We start from the raw sequence: 17,580 nt of genomic DNA, 5'->3' as shown, positions 1-17,580 counted from the left end.
GCTTTAGTTGCCCCGAGGCATGAGGGGTCTTAGTTCCTAGTCCAGGAATTGAACCTGTGTCCCCTGCATTGGCAGGTGGGTTCTTAACCACTGGACCACTAGGGAAGTCCCTAGCCTAGTCCCCAGTTCTTGACTGAAGCTCCACGTCAGGCAATAACCATAGCACTGTGGCTAATGGCAACCACTTTATCCTTACAGCACGTTATCTACTCAGCAGAATACCCTTTCGTCATCAACATCTTCTGGGCGCACTTCAACATCCACTCTTTTGGTAAGTGTGAATGTGGTAAAAGGAAATGTGGTCTTATTACATTCAAACAATTATCCAACCATAAGATTCTCCCAAGAAACAACTCTTGAAAATTTCTTCATGAGGTGGCAAAATGACAACAGATCTAAGGTTGCAGGAAAAGGAGTAAAAGTATACTTGAAGCCAAGAAAGGCAGAAGAATCCAGAAATACTGCAGAGCTGTGGGCCAATTCTTAAAGCCCTGGAAATGGCTTTCCTTAGTATACGACTTTTTAAATTTTTTTAAAGACACTGAAACTGGGTGGGGCTATGTATGCTGTGATAAATTCTGTAAGAACATTGTTTTCTAACTGATACAGCCATTCTCACTCCGGGATTTGTCAAACCTGAGTCCTGAAAATAAGCAGTTTGAGTCTAGGCATCCTATGAAAGTAAAGGCCAGATGAGCACTTTGAGCTAAAGAATTAAGTTCACTGTTGTGATTTTGTGACAACTATACTTGTGGAATTAAGCTGAGATGGTAAGGAAGAAAACTCACTTCAAAAGGACCTGTTTCAGGGAAAGCATGTCTGTTTTGTCAAAAGCCTGGGACAAGGTAATGAGGACTAAGGCTTTCTTAGGATTTTCTCTTTCTTCCAGTACACTATTTCAGGTTTAAATGCATTAGAATTTGTACTTTTTTCTAGCCTGTGAACTTGTCTGTTGTGTTAGCCTAGCAAAGAAGAGTGGGCGAGGAGGCATTTATAATGTATTTTTCAGACCTAACTTTATCTTTTGTCTCCTTATTGGGCAGTCAGTATTGGTTTCTGGGGAGTTTGTCCCTACTCGCTCTGCTGCTTTTTGAACAGGGTGATAATGTGCAGTGGGTCCGTTGCTAACCATCTTTACCAGATAAATCTTGGAGAATGTGTAGCTGGAGAGTATTTAATCATTTATTCTAGTTACTTTGGCAAAGGATGACCAGTACCCTTCCTCAGCCTCTTTAATTGGGAAGTTGGTGTGCTAAAATCAACAGAAGGGAATGTCTTTCCTGACCTGTTAGACTAATCACTGTTTCCTCCTCCTCTTTTCCACTGCACTGCCTTTTTGAAGCACACGAGCGTGGAGAGTGAGGCGAATCTCCATTCTTCCTCCAGCACTTTCTCCACCACATCCAGCACAGTCTCTGCTCCCCCGCCAGTGGTCAGTGTCTCCTCCAGTCTCAATAGTGGCAGTAGCTTGGGCCTCAGCCTAGGCAGCAACTCTACCGTCACAGCCTCCACTCGAAGCTCAGTTGCTACGACTTCAGGTAACCCTGTGTAGAAGTTGAATTGCCTTCCTTTGGGATGGAGGAGCAAAGTAATGATGTGACAGGATAAAAATATAATTTCTCTTTTAGGAAAAGCTCCTCCCAACCTCCCTCCTGGGGTCCCGCCATTGTTGCCTAATCCATATATTATGGCTCCAGGGCTGTTACATGCCTACCCGGTAAGTGAGACTGAATGATCTTTTCCAAAAGAGGAAGGTGGTATGCCTAGTCTTTATTGCTGTGACTTCAGGTGGAAGACTATACATAATAAATGAGCGGTTATCATGTGTAGTCTTTAATCTTTGTAGTTCAGGGGGAAATAATTTTTTTTAAGAGGAAGGACTCAACCTAGACTAGGTCCTCTGTTGTGTATTTTCTCTGTGTGGAACAATTACTGGGCCTCAGAAGCTGAAGGCCCGAGTGCCTAACTGGAATCCCTCACAGTTTCCTGGAAAATTATTCTCTCTAGTTGGATTGATTCCTAATCCCTGGGGGTCTGTGCTGGCTCTGACCCGATGAGAGTAGAGTTCCCTGAGTTAGTCCGTGGTTCTCTGAGCATAGGTGAATGACAGGAGTAGTCTTTTGTCTTGCTGAGTTTTGTGTCAGGTTCATGTATTCAGTGCTTATTAAGATGAAGGATATTTATTTAAAAACATTTTTTTAAAATACCTGTTTTTCAAACTTATGATTACCAGGGGATACAGGAGGGGAGAGATAAATGGGGAGGTTGCTATTGACATGCATATACCTACTGTATATAAAATAAGAACCTACTATATGGCACAGGTAACTCAACTCTGTACTCTAATGGCCTATATGGCTGCTGCTGCTGCTAAGTCGCTTCAGTCGTGTCCGACTCTGTGCGACCCCATAGATGGCAGTCCACCAGGCTCTGCCATCCCTGGGATTCTCCAGGCAAGAACACTGGAGTGGGTTGCCATTGCCTTCTCCATTGTGTGAAAGTGAAGTCGCTCAGTCGCATCCGACTCGTAGCGACCCCATGGACTGCAGCCTACCAGGCTCCTCCATCCATGGGATTTTCTAGGCAAGAATACTGGAGTGGGTTGCCATTGCCTTCTCCGGCCTATATGGAAAAAGGATCAAAAAAAAAAGTGGGTATATGAGAACCTACTCACCTGAAACTCACACAGCATTGTAAATACTCCCCCCAAAAACCCCAAAACACCTGTTTTTGCCCTCAGAGAGTTTAGATTATCATACAAATGAAATACCCAGTAGCACTTTTTAAATAATTAACACACTACCTTAGTACCCAATAGAGTAAAATGTGAATCCTTTCTGAGAGAGATAAATTTTAAGCCATATTTTGAAGGCTAAAGGAGAAAAATAGTGGTAAAATAAAGTTAACTATTCATGTGTGACTTATGTACCCCACTGCTACCCAGAGGACAGCCTAGTTGAATCATTATGTAGCTCAAGGAAAACTTAAAGGCCGTTCATGAATCATGTAATCTCTTTGCATTTCATTTCTTAAAGAAAATGAAGGAGATAATCTATGTCCTCTTTTTTCTCATGAATGAGGATGAAAGTTCTGTTGATTTATTTTGTCTCTTAGCTCCTTGGTTTGCTACTGTCGTGACCAGTTCCCATTAATATTGTTACATGTTTGTATCTTTTAGCCACAGGTATATGGTTATGATGACTTGCAGATGCTTCAGACAAGATTTCCATTGGTGAGTATATGGTTATAGAGCTCAGGGAAAGAAAGTGATCTTAAATTAATGTTTGAAGTATTCCAGATGTTTACTTGATAAGTCACAGACTTGGCTTTTTCTCAACGCATACCTCCATATACATACTTTAAGATATATTAGGATGTACTTAGAGAGTGGTTCTAACAGAAGGTCACTTTGAGGAGGGAGGAGGGTTCAGGATGGGGAACACGTGTATACCTGTTGTGGGTTCATGTTGATATATGGCAAAACCAATACAATATTGTAAAGTTAAAAAAAAATTAAAAAAAAAGAAAGTCACTTAAAAAAAGTTGTGACATCTTTGAATTAAACATATTTTAAGCTTCCTTTATGTCTCACACACTTTGATGAATTCTAGAAGGAAGATGTATTTTCTCAGTAGTAATAGACTATTAGGGATTATATCTAGAGGTTTAGGATTTATCTAGAATATTATTGGTACTGATGGACTTGGAGCGTTTTCCTGGTGGGCATACTTGTAGACCTTGCCTGACTATCCCTGTGGCCAGGCAGGGGGGACAGTGTATGCAAGAGTAATATGGAGTTTGTGCTAGCTCTTGCCAGCTCATTAATGGCTGGATGAACTGCAGTTCTCCAACATTCTCTTGCTTCTCATCTTGTACGATGTGTCATGCCAATAATGAGTGGCACTGAGTCTCTTCTCTTTTATTTCTTTCAGGATTACTACAGCATCCCATTTCCCACACCCACCACTCCGCTGACTGGGAGGGATGGTAGCCTGGCCAGCAACCCTTATTCTGGTAGGATTGGGATGGGGCTGAATAAAGGGAAGCTGTGTTGGTATTGGTAGCAGAAACCTGATTAGTAGATCCAGTTTTCACCTTAATTAAGATCTTTGACAGAAATATTATACAAAATGGATGTCATGAATCAGGGTCGGTAGAGGGTCGGTAGATTCAAAATAAGTACAGTGGTTGACCTGGCCTTCCTTTGCTCATCTCTGCTCTTGCTCCCTACTTACATGGCAGTCTTATTGCCTTGCCAGGCTATAGGCCTGACCTGTTGTCCTTATTGACTATCATTGTTTTTCAGGTCCAATGCGGAGTTTTCCCCATGGAGGAGAAGCAGAGAGAGGAAGTAGGGGGTGGGGTAGGGAAGAGATGAAAGAACACAGGTGGGCAGAGAAACCACATAGGAGCTTTATTCTGGAAGCTTGTCTCTGCCACAGCATTGCACAGCCGTGCGTTATTAGTCCTTGACTGGCATTGTGCAGAGTGTGTCCTGAGCGACGCTAAACGGAGCCTCAAAAAAATAAAATTCACAGAATTGAACGTTAACCAAGGCTCTCTTGGATCATGTGAAATCAGAAGAGGTAATTCTACATTGATGTGGGGAGTAAAAGAGGCAGATATATTGAGCCTCTCCTTTCACAGGTGACCTCACAAAGTTCGGCCGCGGGGATGCCTCCTCCCCGGCCCCAGCCACAACCTTGGCCCAACCCCAACAGAACCAGACGCAGACTCACCACACCACGCAGCAGACATTCCTGAACCCGGCGCTGCCTCCTGGCTACAGTTACACCAGCCTGCCATACTACACAGGGGTTCCTGGCCTCCCCAGCACCTTCCAGTATGGGCCTGCTGTGTTCCCTGTAAGTGCTTGGACTTGGTCTTTACTTGTAGTGAAGAATCCTTGACACTATCCTAGCTACTTTCAAAGCTAGATGACTTTTAAATAATGAATAAGGAGGAACAATTTCCACTTCTGGCCTGGGAGAGGGACTGGGGCTGGATAGGTGGTATTGGGGTAAGGGACTACGTGTTGTCAGAATTAGCTAAAGGGGGAATGTATAGCTTTGCTTCCCTCAGACTGTCATTCATTCCCTGAGCCATTTTGCTAAGCAAACGGGACAGTCTGCCTCAGGATGGGTAGCCATCTTGAATGCCCAGTCTCTGGAGTGGGTTAAAATGGTACTTTGCCGCCATTTCACTGTAGTGCTGGCCTTTTGTTCTTCAGGTGGCTCCTACCTCTTCCAAGCAGCATGGTGTGAATGTCAGTGTGAATGCATCAGCCACCCCTTTCCAACAGCCAAGTGGTTATGGGTCTCATGGATACAACACTGGTAAGCTCACCTTGACCCTGGCTGTCATTGGGATGTTATTAAATGAGTTTCAGGGAGGAAGATTCGAAGCTTGAGAAAATAGGGCTGGTAAGGGTGTGCTGCTGCTCCAGGTATGATTGTTCATGTTTGTCTGACTGGGGTTTCTGTCTGAGCAGCACCAACAGAGGAGCTTAATAGTAGAACACGTATTCATTACTCATGATGAGAATGCCCTGGGGCACAAATTGGCTATTAGAATATGTTGGCTGGCCTAAACTTTGGGTGGGAAGCAAGGGGCCCACCCAAATCTACACAAGATTTTACTGAGATCTTTCAGTGGGGCCAGGTGTTAACATTTAAGGTACCGGTAAGTACAGTAGGTGATACGTTCATTCAGTGAATAGAAGAGTTAAATGGATTCTTAGCTAGCATGCTGTGGTAGGTTTGGCTGCAATCTCTTTATAGTACAACTTTCTTCATGTGGCCCCTCGTTTTATTCCCTATCTAGAGGGCCTAAGATGAGGAAAGAAGGGAGTAGGGCACAAATGCTCAATAGAGGGAGAGTTGGACCTTTGGGTTCCTTCATTTGTGTGGCTGGTTTTTTCACAAACTCCATTGTACAGCTGACGGCAGGGAGGGAAATACGGGGATCCTCTGAATGGACGCTGACCTAAAAGGTATTTATCCTATCCTTCGCTCTCATACCTGACACCTACTGTCTGTTTTTGGGGGACAGGAAGTAAGAGTTTTTGAATAAAATAATTCTGTCTACTTTTCTCAGTGCCTTGTAGATGTGTATGGAGAGTAAGTGGTTGCCATTGCTTGGGGTTGAGGTTGAGGGTTGTTCTTTAAAATTCTTAGCTCAGTTATGGTTTCACGGTGGTTTGGATGGAGCTACATCTGTGTTCTTCACCCTTGTATGGGCTCCAGATGGTTAAACTTGTCCAAGGTTTTTCAGTAACTGGGAAACTGAGCTGAGAAAGAGAGCAGTAAGTCTGGAAACTATCATCAGGTGGAGCTTTGAACTGTGTTGTATGACTTACAGTGGGTTGAGATACGAAGTAAAGAAATCCTGAGATGACTCACTGAGATTAAATCGTTAATACCCAGACTCCTTGTGGCTAGGGACCCCTCTCTCTCAGCAGGTCAGCCCCAGTCCTTGGTAGGGAGGTTTACAAGCTCTTGTGTTGGAGTGGCCCTATTACAGGAATTTAGATTTAGGTCTTAACTGGACCAGATTCAAGAATTTTAAGAGGTAGATGATTGGTAATATAAGAAGATGGCATTACCAGATTTTGGAAATCCCAGCTGTTTCCCTAAGATTTAAGAAACCTATAACAACCCTTTGAGAACCCCCAGTTCCCAACCCCACAGAGGGCTCTTGTCATCCCATTCCTCATCAACCTCTAAATTCATTTATTTTTATGTATTTGATTCCTTTTAGGAAGAAAATATCCACCCCCTTACAAGCATTTCTGGACGGCAGAGAGCTAATTTGGCCCAAGGCCGGGGGCTGTGTTTTGTGTGTGTGTATAAATTTGCACTGAAGTCTTGTTTCAGAAACCAGACCACTGAGGAGAGCCTGCTGAGCTGTGGCCATGGCCTGCGTGGCTTGGGGGAATGAGTTGGTGGATACCTTCTGGGCTTTTGAACTTGCCCTTGCCTCATTTCCCTCTGCCCCATGTGTCTGACCCTGTCTTACCCATTTCGAATTCAAGCGGTGCAGCACCTCCTCTGAAGCATCAATGCACACACCTGCTGTTGCTTTTGATTTCTGGAAGGCATGTAGTTTCAACTTGTAACAAAATATTTGTAGTCTTCAATAAACTGTGGTATTTCTTTAGCTAACTCTGGCGTTCTTTCCGTGCATGTCTTTTGGACACTAGGAGCCAACATTGTGCTGTGGGTGGAGGGTGGCCTTTTCAGTCAAACCCCAGCATAGTCAAAGAACCATTAACTTTTCAGTATGGTGAATCTATTAAGGTGGGGGAAGGGAAGTGGCCTCAGTTCTCAGCCTGTTGATTAGTTGGTAAAGAAAGCTGTTTGTAGAAAATTCTCCATTCTCCATGCTGCTTATAGCTGTTCACTTTTCAGTTTAGATCTTCCCCTTGTCTCTGACATAAGCAGAGAGGAAAGGACAGAAAAGTTAGTGTCATGTCATTGTGAAAGGCTAAAGAGATGGTGTTCAGACCTGTTGTTATGAAAGTATCTTCCAGGTTTAGTACCCACATCTGGTTCCCAGAGGCCACATGGCTGGCTGAGATCTGATAAAGTCTTGCGTGACCAGCTAGTTGATGACTCGGGCTGTGGACACTCTTCTAGCCTGGAACATTGTTCTTAGAGTCCCTTGATGGCTTTTTAGGGATTGTGGAATATTAGTCAATTCGCAGTTGTTGGGTGTAGCTAAGGATGTATGGGAGAGGTTTGGTTAAACACCTCCTTGACTATGGAAATTCTCATCCCCTCTTAATGCCCTTCATTCATAGAGTTAGCTTGGACAGTGAGAACTCTGTCCTTGGTTAACTGGAAACCCAGATATTTGACCTTCTTTGTATTTGTTCCCAGCCCTCTGAAGAAATTTTGTCTTTTGAGTGTGCCCAGCTTTCTCAGGGGTTGCCAGGCTGGGAGAGATTTCTTGCTGTTTCTCCTCCCCGCCGTCCACATTGTGTTTGTATGATCATCACTGCTTGGGAGTGTGGATTAACCTGGGGATGTTGACTGCTGGAAGGAAAGCAAAACTCTGAGGTTTCTAATTGGTGAACAATAGGTAGGGAAATGAATGCCTGTTATTTTCTAGCGTCTCAGATGCTTACACTGAGGCCATTTAGGGCTACTACACTCTTCTGTGTTTTTCTCCATCTCCAATTATTTCAACCAGTAGCCCAATCAAGGCTTCTAGACTAGAAGCTGTTTTTGAGCCAGTCCAGCCTCTAGAAAGAATGAGACCAGTTAAGGGCACATTGGAACTAAATTCCTTCCTACCACTAGGCTTGAGAACAGCCGTTTCTCCCATTCTGTATGGGATGACCAAGGGGTGTTGGCAAGCTGTTTGAACCTTCACTGTAAAGGTCATTGTCTCTTCTGGTTTCCCTCAGAGATGTTCTGTTTTTATCCTGTCCATTACACCTTACTCTCAACCCTTCCACACAAACCACCTCGTTAGCTTAGCTTTTTCCATAAATGAACTCCTGTTCTTAAAGTTATGCCTGTTACCAGTGATTTGCCAAATGGGCACCTGAAAGCTGGAAAAGGAAGGGGAAAAAACTACCTGATTAGTTCCTGTTTTGTCCCCTTTTACTCCAGTGCCATTGAAATGTAGAGTTGATACTTTGAAGATGGGAAAGTATTTTCTCATGCTTGGTTTCTGTTGTTTAGTTGCTAAGTTGTGGCTGACTCTCCTGCGACCCCACGGACTGTAGCCCGTCAGGCTCCTCTGTGCATGGGATTTCCATGGACAGAATACTGGAGTTGGTTGCCATTTCCTCTTCCTGGGTATCTTCCCGACCCGGCATCTCCTGCATTGGCAGGCAGGTTCTTCTTCACTGAGCCATCCATTAGTGTCTGTAATTCTTTACTTTTCCTAGTTAGTGTTTGTTCCTCCCTGAAACTGTCTGGACTTACGATATGGGAGGGTTTTCCAGGGTAAACGCCACTTCTATTGGGAAGATTCTAAAGTGGCTGTCCAAGGTGGGCTTAGCTTTTGAAGGCTGCCTTGGTCTAGGGAGGATTTGGATTTTGGAGTTTGAATGGAGATCGCTATTGAACTGTGGGTAAATGGAGGATTCCTCTTTTGTGACTCCATCAGTGTGTGTGTGTGTGTGTGTTGTGTGACTCCGTCAGTTTAGTTCTAAAAAACTCATCAAAGTTCTCCTAACAGCAGAGGAAAATCCAAAGACCCAGCCTGAAATGCAATGTTTTTTTGAAGTCTCGTTTTATCTCACCTTCTGAGATGTAACAGATCTTTAGAAAACAAGCTTTAAATTCCTAGTAAAATTTCAGTTACTTTTTCTTCAGTATTTGTATACAGTTTTCACTAGTAAGATGCTGGGTTATTTTACCTGATGGCTTTTTTTTCCTATTCTTACTGCCCCATACCCTGGGAGGTACAGTATGTGTATTTCAGTTTAAGGAGTACAGATTAAAATGGGGAATTGTACTGTTGTGGTTTCCATAAAATCATCATGGTGGTAGGGAGTTTTTCAATAGGAAACACATAAGTTGCTGGAGTATGGATTAGAGCTTTTACCTCATAGAAAAGCTGAAATTGTAAACTAGAATGAACAGTTGGATTTTGTGTTCCACCTAGGCTATAAGAGCCTAACCCTGTCTACCCTCTCTCCTCTCCACACTTAGGCTTAAATTGAGTAAATGGAAATTTGCTTTGTAAATCGTAAGTATGTAGCCTAGTAGTACCAAGACAATAGGGAAGCTGGACCAAGTAAACTGAGGCTCTGAGAATGAAAGTGCTCTTGGGGGTTGAACTGAACTGCTCCGTTAGCACTTTCCTTATGCTGTGGAGCCCATGAATTTTGAGCCCACTCAGCAGCAAGATTGCAGAACTGAGTGGAGTTTGGGCTGACTGATTTGAAAAGGACATGAAAAGTTTAATACAATCCTGTTGGGCTTTGGCACAGAGAGTTTTGAAAGCCATAGGCTAGTGAAGTTTGGCTATATTCCCTGGTGCTCCCAAAAACAACACCCCTCACTCTCACATAAACAGTATACATCGGGAAAGGGCAAGAGAACCCCTTAGAGAACCTTTTTGTATCGTGAGCTCTTATTCCTCAGGACTGACATGAAGTTGGAAAAACAGACCAAAATTCCCTTGCAGTGCTCTAGCTAGAAAAGCCACACGCATCATCATTTCCCAGGGATGGGGCCAGGCAGTTAGCAGAGCTAATCCTCCTGTCTGTTTCCTCCTCCCCCAGGTGTGTCAGTCACCTCCAGTAATACAGGCGTGCCAGATATCTCGGGTTCTGTGTACTCCAAAACCCAGGTAGGTGCCTGGCTCTGGATAGAACTGGAAAGAGAGATGGACATCGAGGAGGTGGAGTTGCAGTGATAGAAAAACACTGAACATGGGAATTCCCTGGCTGTCCAGTGGTTAGGACTTGGCACTTTCATTGCCATGGGCCTGGGTTCAATCCCTGGTAGGGGAACTAGGATCCCACAAGCCATATGGCCAAAGGGCGGGAAAAGACTGAACAAGAACAGTCCTCTTAGGAGAGGTATCAGGAAACCCATCCTACTAGAAAGTGAGTGAGTTCTTGAAGTTTAAACTGAGCCCTCTTGGAAAAAAAAGGAAAAATGTTACAGGAAGGTGGAGTGTGGTAAACTGTTGTGATGTCATGTTGTTTACTGCACGTTTTCCTGGCCCCTTACTCCCAACCTTTTCATAAGTTTCTCAGAGAATAGAATGGAATGAAAGGAAAGTGGTTCTTCCCATTCTTTGTAAGTCTGTAACAGAGTGGGAAAGGATACAACACAGCCCAGTAATTAAAGTGAGGTATCCAAATTATGCACAGATTAGTACTGTGTTGCTCCCACATACACACCATAAATAATTAAAAGTTCCAGGTAAAGTATTAGGAGTTGTGGTGGAGTGCTTCATGACCAAGACCATTAACACTCAAGATTCCTCAGTGTGTATTCATTTTCTTTTTTTAATATCTAACAAGTTTTTATTTTTACCCAACTCCAGAGGTTGTGCTAATAGTGGTCAGCATATTTCACTGTGTTCATGAATGATGCTAGATTTCACAAAGTGATCTCACACCAAGTCCTCTTACTTGGTCCTTACAACCAAGAGGTTACTAGCATCCCTGATTCATGTAAGAGAAAGCAGGCTGAGAGACGGAGCAGTTTTCCAGGGTCACACAGCTATTACAGACGAGAACCGAGGCTGAGGCCTGACTATCTGACCTCAGGTGCAGCACTCCTCTGTGACGCCATGCTGCGCTCAGGGTGGGGGACCTTAGATTCAGAAATCCCAAGGAATAGTTTGCTGATCCTTTTGCTCTCTCTCCTCCTCTTCTCCTGGATAGCAGTCCTTTGAGAAACAAGGTTTTCATTCCGGTACTCCTGCTGCCTCCTTCAACTTGCCTTCAGCCGTAGGAAGTGGGGGGCCCATCAATCCGGCCACAGCTGCTGCCTACCCACCTGCCCCTTTTATGCACATCCTGACTCCCCATCAGCAGCCGCACTCCCAGATCCTTCACCATCACCTGCAGCAGGATGGCCAGGTAATAGCCCTTCCCCGTCTTTCCTTTCCCTTCCTCTTCCTTCCTATCCCTAAAACTACCTCCCCTTTCCTTTTCTTACCCTTCCTCACCGCCACCTTCACCCAGCCCTCCCCAGCGCCAGCCATGGGCACACAGCACATACAGACACAGCGCACATAACACGAGTGGCCGGCAAAGGATACGTCAGAGGAGGGGCCAGATGGCAGCCTCATTCCCCCCGATGCCTTTGGCGCCTTTCTCCTCCACCTCCTCCCATAGCACAGTTGTCCTCATCCCATCAGACCTGGCTCACACCTCCCCTCTTAACCTCTCCCAGCCTTCCCCCTTCCCTGACATTATAGCTTTCCCTTCTAATGGTGGAGTTCTATTGTCAAAAGTTTGTCCCTTTATTTTCCATATATCCTGGTTCTGCCTCAGCTACCATATTTGCAGATGATTCTCTGTTGCCAGCGCCAGCAGGAGGAGCAGGTAATGAAACTGAATGATGATATGCTTGAACCCACTCCTTTTCAGTCCCCATTTCACCTCCACAGTCTCAGGGAACTTGAAGAGAAGAGATTGCACGGTCACAAGTCGGGATACACAAACACAAACACCTTGCTGAGCTCTCTGGCCTCCCGTTCCTCTCTTGTCCTCCCCTCCTCAATGCTCTCTTTTTCTTTCTACCCTTCCCTGACTCTTGAAACACTTGGTTACTGGAATGGAAAGGATTCTTGGAGCAGCATCTGGAGCCTGGGGCCTCAGACTCTCTTATCTTCCCTGAAATAGGCTCACAGATGTGAAGTGTGATAGGGCTGGGGAGCCCTGGGTTGGTGCAAGTGACCTCTCCCCCTTCCTCATAGGTGGGCTTGGGCAGCTAGAGTAAGGACTTCCTTGCTGTCAACTACAGATACCCAAATTGAGGCATTTATAGGGATCAATGAAAGTGAAATCACCTTGTGATTACCCATCTCTAAGGGGCCATAATTCTCTCTAGAGAGTAGCCTTCTGGAACAGGAGAGGATGAGTTTGAGGGTGGGGGGAGGTGGAATTGAAAATGAGTAGAACTGATTCACTATCTTGCCTCCAAAAGTATCCTACCCTCTTTTCATCTTTCCCTTATTTAATGGTTATAGGTGCTTTTTTACTTGTCAGAGGTGCTCTTAACTGCTGTATAAACCAAATTTCTGATGGTTGAGAAGCAAGCTTCAGAGTAGTTTCTAAGCCAGGGGAATGGGAGAGTAAAACAATTTCTAAATCTCCACTTGAAGATGTCATAAATTTGTCCCACTAACTCGACATCTTTTTCCTCCCCATTCACCCTCCCATTCCCCTGCAGACGGGCAGCGGGCAACGTAGCCAGACCAGCTCCATCCCGCAGAAGCCCCAGACCAACAAGTCTGCCTACAACAGCTACAGCTGGGGGGCCAACTGAGGCCCCGATCCTCTTCTCCCGGTCCCATCTTCTGAGAGGGCTTCTCAGCCTGGCAACTATGGAAACAGCATCAAAGAGAGAAAAGAATGTGGGGGGCTTCCGCTACCCCCCACCCCCAGCGGCCCACCCCATGCCTCAGCTTCATGTCTGTCCCATTCCCATACCATCCCCACTCTGTTGTATGTATTATAGGATTTGTATTTTCTCTTTTTTTTTTTTTTCTTCCTTTCCTCTCTTCCTCCTCCCTTGCATTCAAGATTATGAAACTTTGCTGTGGGCCCTGCCCTCTCTTCTCCTCCTCCTGTTCACCCTGGTGGTGTGTGGGTGAGGTGGGGAGGGGGGACCCCCAAATATATATCAGCCCAACAGCCCTAAGTCTCCTCCTTTATTATTAGGAAACACAACAACAACAACAAAAAATGGCGTCATGAATATGAACAGCATTGTCAGATAAATTAGTTGAAGTGGTTTTTTTTTTTTTTGTACTGTGTCCTCAAATTTAATGGATTAATGTGTCTTGTATATATAAAAAGAAAACCTCTACCTTCAGCCTCTGCCCATTCTTGCTCCGTCTAGGATGTCCTCAGTCTCGTCGATGACCAGCTTGGTGAATAAATATTACTGTACCAACTGGGCCTTCTCTAGCAGGCCCCGAAGGCGGTGGAATAAAAACGAAATCTTCGCCCTTTAAGAACTCCTCTGACCTTAATGTGCTGCCCTTGAGGGGATTCCCTCGCCCTCCCTCAAAAAGTTCACAGAGGTGCCTGTAAAGAATCATTGCAAATCTTCATTTCCTTCAGATCTGTAGCAGATTGTAAGCAGTGAAAGGGAGTGGGATAGCTGATACTGGGTGGAAAGGGAGAGGATTAAGCAAGAACTGAAAGAAATCACTTTGTATCAATAGAATCAAAGTTTAATTTAGATGGGTCCAGGCAAATGAACTGGGAAGAAGTGAGGGCAAAACATGCACTGTTGGCTAGCAAAACTGAAGCAGTGGGTCTTGCTGCGTGAGTGTTTTCGTTTCACATAGCTAATACCCAGACCCTGGAAGAGGAGGCGGCTGGAGCAAGGCCGGGTTTGGGAAGGAGGTGGGGGCAGAGAGGGGGAGAGGCTTTGAGTCAGGCAAAAGGGGATACTTATACCTCCAAATTCTTTCTTCCCAAAACTTGACTAGATTTCTCTTCTCTCTTACAAAGTGTATTCTGATGGTTACAGAGCCTACCTTGACAAACTACTTAATAGCTGGAGAGATGAAGTTAAACCCATGCATTCCTGTGTCTTACTCTGGGGATGTCATTATTAAAGTAGAAGAAGCTTGATACATTTTGTCCATTCCTCTAATACTAGACTTAAGTCAGGCGAAAAGCACGGGATGAAAGAAGGGAGCGAGGTGCCTTAAGGCAGAACACGGGTCCGTGGGTGTGGTGAGTGCAATGAGGGAGGGTCTGGGTCCGGTTCATTTGTGTGGGTGGGGTGCCCTCTGGCGGCTGTCTCCAGTGTCATCAAGCGTCAAACCCTCGAAACCCTATTGGAGTGGGTTAGTCGGCCAAAAGAATTGGCTTAGAGGGCAAGTGTTCGTTGGGAAATAAAACTTCAGTACGCCCTTTCCCTTCACAGGGAGCAGGTAGGGGCAAAAGAAAGCCTTTAGAATTTGATAGGATCGCCGGCCCCGCCCCTCAGCGACGTCCGGCTTACGGTTGTTTTACGACAGTGCGATCGCATGCTTGCTTTCCGGCAGCGTGGTCTGACGCTACGCTCAATTTCCGACAGCGTAGCTCCGGCTGCTACCTGCTGTGGGCTTCAAAGGTTCGAGTCCCACTATGGGAATGAGCCTTTTTGACCTCTTTCGGGGCTTTTTCGGCTTTTCTGGACCTCGGAGGTGAGAACGGGTTCCGGCCAGACACGGAGGGGTGGGAGTACTCTGAGGGGAGCTTGACCCTTGACACCCTGTTTTTGGAAAAAACATCCTTTTCTACCCTCCTACAACTCCTGCGGAAAAGAAGGTCAACATTCAACACTCAGCCCCCGACAGTAACCAGGGCGGTCGTTAAGAGAACAAACAGCCGCTTAAGCCTTTCTCCAACCTAGGGTGATGCAACAGGGGACCGGGTGGGGAAGACAATGGGGCTCCGGGGTAGAGGACAAGTGAGCAAGACCTTGGGGGCGGGGAGGGGCTGGGAAACACTTAAGAAAAGCCGCGGGGAAGCGTTGGGGGCGGGGGCGGGGCACGAGGTGAGGACTGACTGATGAAGCAAAACAAACCCGATGGCCAGTCCTCTACCCTCACTTCAGGCTCTCAGATCCCAACTCTTGTCCCACTCGTCGAGCGTTAACTGATGTTATGGTTTAAGTAGTGCTGAAATTTTGGTGGCTAATCTGCCTCCACCCCTAGCCACAGAGATCCCTTTTTTGGAGGAATGACTCGCGATGAAGACGAAGATGATGAGGAAGAGGAAGAAGAAGGAGTCACGTGGGGCCGTGGGAACTCGAGGTTTGAGGGTCCCCAGTCCCCCGAGGAATTTAGCTTTGGCTTCAGCTTCAGCCCAGGAGGAGGAATGCGTTTCCACGATAACTTCGGCTTTGATGACCTAGTACGGGATTTCAATAACATCTTCAGCGAGATGGGGGCCTGGACCTTGCCTTCCCGCCCTCCTGGTGTGTGGATGCTCCTGGGGAAGAACCTGTGGTTTCTTCTTGCAGAGAGTAGTTGGGGGTGGCGGGGGGGGCGGGGGAGGGGGGTTGGGAAGTGTGAGAAAGCTGATGATTTCAAGGAGATTTAAAAGAGCCCAAGTCCTTTCCCACTCCCAGCATCCACCGGCCACCTTTCTGCAGAACTTCCAGGTCCTGAGTCAGAGACACCTGGTGAGAGACGGCAGGAAGGACAGACGCTTCGGGACTCAATGCTTAAGTATCCAGATAGTAACCAGCCCAAGATCTTTGGTGGGGGCTTGGAAAGTGATGCAAGATCTGAATCCTCCAAACCAGCACCAGACTGGGGCCCCCAGAGACCTTTTCATAGGGTGAGTACATCTGGGCTTGAAGTGGGAGCTGTGGAGACACTGACTTTAAGGACTGGAAACCTTGCTGGAATCTAACAGACTTGGGTTGTATTTGTCTGTTTTGTATATTAAGCTTTGTGTAGGATTTTCTTTGGGAGGAAATGGGAGTTCTGCTTTTTGTTAAAAATTACTGTAGACGATGCTTGGAGAAAGCAGAAATGTTGAAGGAGGACAGAAAAGTGTCAGTTCAGGAATGCTTTTTGGTAGAGAAATACATGAATCAGGTAGGAAGGAGGAGGAGTGAGTAAAGAAAGCCATTCTGCTGGGATCATTTCTCCTGAAAAAAAGTGGTTTTGGAACTTGGAAATAGTTTGGGTTCTGGGGCCCTTCAGATTTCAGATTGAAAGGTGTCATTTGACCTACTTTGGCTTCTTCTACAGTTTGATGATACGTGGCCTGTGACCCCCCACTCTAGAGCCAGAGAAGACAATGGTGAGTCTGGAGGGAGACGACATGTACTAGCCTTTGGTCTCCCTCCCTGAAATTTCTGTCGCCACGTTTGTCCCCGTCTTCGCTTTGGACTCTTTCTTGTTTCCTTTCTGTGCCCTTCTAGATCTTGATTCCCAGGTTTCTCAGGAGGGTCTTGGCCCAGTTCTGCAGCCCCAACCCAAATCCTATTTCAAGAGTGTCTCTGTGACCAAGATCACTAAGCCAGATGGGGTGAGTTGGGAGAGACGGGTAAAGGCAGCTGTGACCAGAGAATGTTCTGGAAAGGGGGACTATGTAAAGAAACCAGTGAACTCACCTTTAGTGATGTTAGGGATATGGTGGGGGGACTTCTCCTTGTAGACTGTAGAGGAGCGCCGGACTGTGGTGGATAGTGAGGGCCGGAAAGAGACCACGGTAACCCATCAAGAGGCAGGCAGCAGTCCTAGAGATGGTAAGTGAAGAGTATAAACCAAAGGGATCCATCTCTTAATTCCATGGGAAAGGGAACCGTTTCTCTCCTACCCTTTAACATTACTGCCCTCCTTTGCCTCTTTCCAATCTCTTTCATTTAGCCTGTATCACTTGTTCCCTTAGGTCCAGAATCACCAACACCTCCATCCTTGGATGATTCCTCTTCCATCCTGGATTTGTTCCTAGGACGTTGGTTCCGGTCCCGGTAGCCTTGTTAATTCATCTCAGAGGCCTTTAGATTCTTTCCACCTCCCACCCTTTCTCGGTATTAATGGGCTTAGTTGTCTTCCTGCCACCTCAGGACCTTGGGCGTGTGGAACAGTGAACTGAAGGTCTGTCAGTTTGTCAGTCACCCAAACTGACCAATAAAACCTTTATTTATGCTAATTCTTTGGTCTTGGTTTTGTCATGGCTATTCCACTTTCTCACACTATCCAGGGCTTCCCCAATTAACTTGGCCCACAAAAAATTATCTCTTTGCTTTACTTGCAAAACTGATTTTGATAAGTAAGGACCAGTTACCTTTAGGAAATGATTTTCCTTATGAATAGATGACTAGTGTTATCTCCAGGGAAATTTCCACATGCGGATGCATCAGTTTTAAAAAAACTATGTATGTAAGTGTAGGGGAAAAACTGCTTCCCTTTGTG

General features: G+C 45.7%; 2 protein-coding genes and 1 non-coding gene across 34 annotated transcripts in view; all 3 read left to right on the top strand.

The window, feature by feature from the left end:
* UBAP2L (ubiquitin associated protein 2 like) overlaps positions 1-14,292 on the top strand; it is a 47,987-nt gene extending 33,695 nt beyond the window's left edge. For 7 of the 29 annotated variants that reach the window (XM_027532161.1, XM_027532157.1, XM_027532183.1 and 4 more), the window contains 11 exons: positions 199-271; positions 1,343-1,538; positions 1,629-1,717; positions 3,179-3,232; positions 3,933-4,014; positions 4,648-4,865; positions 5,231-5,336; positions 10,244-10,311; positions 11,360-11,557; positions 11,975-12,025; positions 12,876-13,520. In XM_027532161.1, the coding sequence (XP_027387962.1) occupies positions 199-271; positions 1,343-1,538; positions 1,629-1,717; positions 3,179-3,232; positions 3,933-4,014; positions 4,648-4,865; positions 5,231-5,336; positions 10,244-10,311; positions 11,360-11,557; positions 11,975-12,025; positions 12,876-12,971 (1,231 nt within the window). In that variant the 3' untranslated portion in view covers positions 12,972-13,520. Of the gene's footprint in view, positions 1-198; positions 272-1,342; positions 1,539-1,628; positions 1,718-3,178; positions 3,233-3,932; positions 4,015-4,647; positions 4,866-5,230; positions 5,337-6,759; positions 7,164-10,243; positions 10,312-11,359; positions 11,558-11,974; positions 12,026-12,875; positions 13,521-13,547 lie in introns of those variants that run through there. The other 22 variants (XM_027532278.1, XM_027532191.1, XM_027532225.1 and 19 more) reach the window with 11 other exon arrangements.
* LOC113890611 lies at positions 3,722-3,856 on the top strand. Its single transcript, XR_003510569.1, has one exon. It is a non-coding gene; the product is annotated as a small nucleolar RNA SNORA58 (small nucleolar RNA).
* Positions 14,293-14,432: 140 nt separating the features above from the next.
* On the top strand, positions 14,433-17,317 carry HAX1 (HCLS1 associated protein X-1). 4 transcript variants are annotated; one of them, XM_027532404.1, is made up of 8 exons: positions 14,783-14,850; positions 14,972-15,060; positions 15,364-15,626; positions 15,804-15,991; positions 16,411-16,462; positions 16,584-16,690; positions 16,820-16,910; positions 17,054-17,317. In XM_027532404.1, the coding sequence occupies exons 3-8, from the start codon at positions 15,389-15,391 to the stop codon at positions 17,137-17,139; spliced, it is 762 nt and encodes a 253-aa protein (XP_027388205.1). In that variant the 5' UTR covers positions 14,783-14,850; positions 14,972-15,060; positions 15,364-15,388; the 3' UTR covers positions 17,140-17,317. The 4 variants fall into 4 exon arrangements, with proteins under 4 accessions (XP_027388180.1, XP_027388186.1, XP_027388205.1 ...); XM_027532379.1 differs by lacking the exon at positions 14,972-15,060 and having other exon boundaries at positions 14,433-14,850; positions 15,780-15,991; XM_027532385.1 differs by lacking the exon at positions 14,972-15,060 and having other exon boundaries at positions 14,447-14,850.
* Positions 17,318-17,580: the final 263 nt, after the last annotated feature.

This window comes from Bos indicus x Bos taurus, chromosome 3, assembly GCF_003369695.1.
Source record: "Bos indicus x Bos taurus breed Angus x Brahman F1 hybrid chromosome 3, Bos_hybrid_MaternalHap_v2.0, whole genome shotgun sequence".
NCBI lineage: Eukaryota > Metazoa > Chordata > Mammalia > Artiodactyla > Bovidae > Bos > Bos indicus x Bos taurus.
The sequence above is the reverse complement of the archived record's forward strand: the minus strand, read 5'-3'. Positions and strand labels throughout refer to the sequence as shown.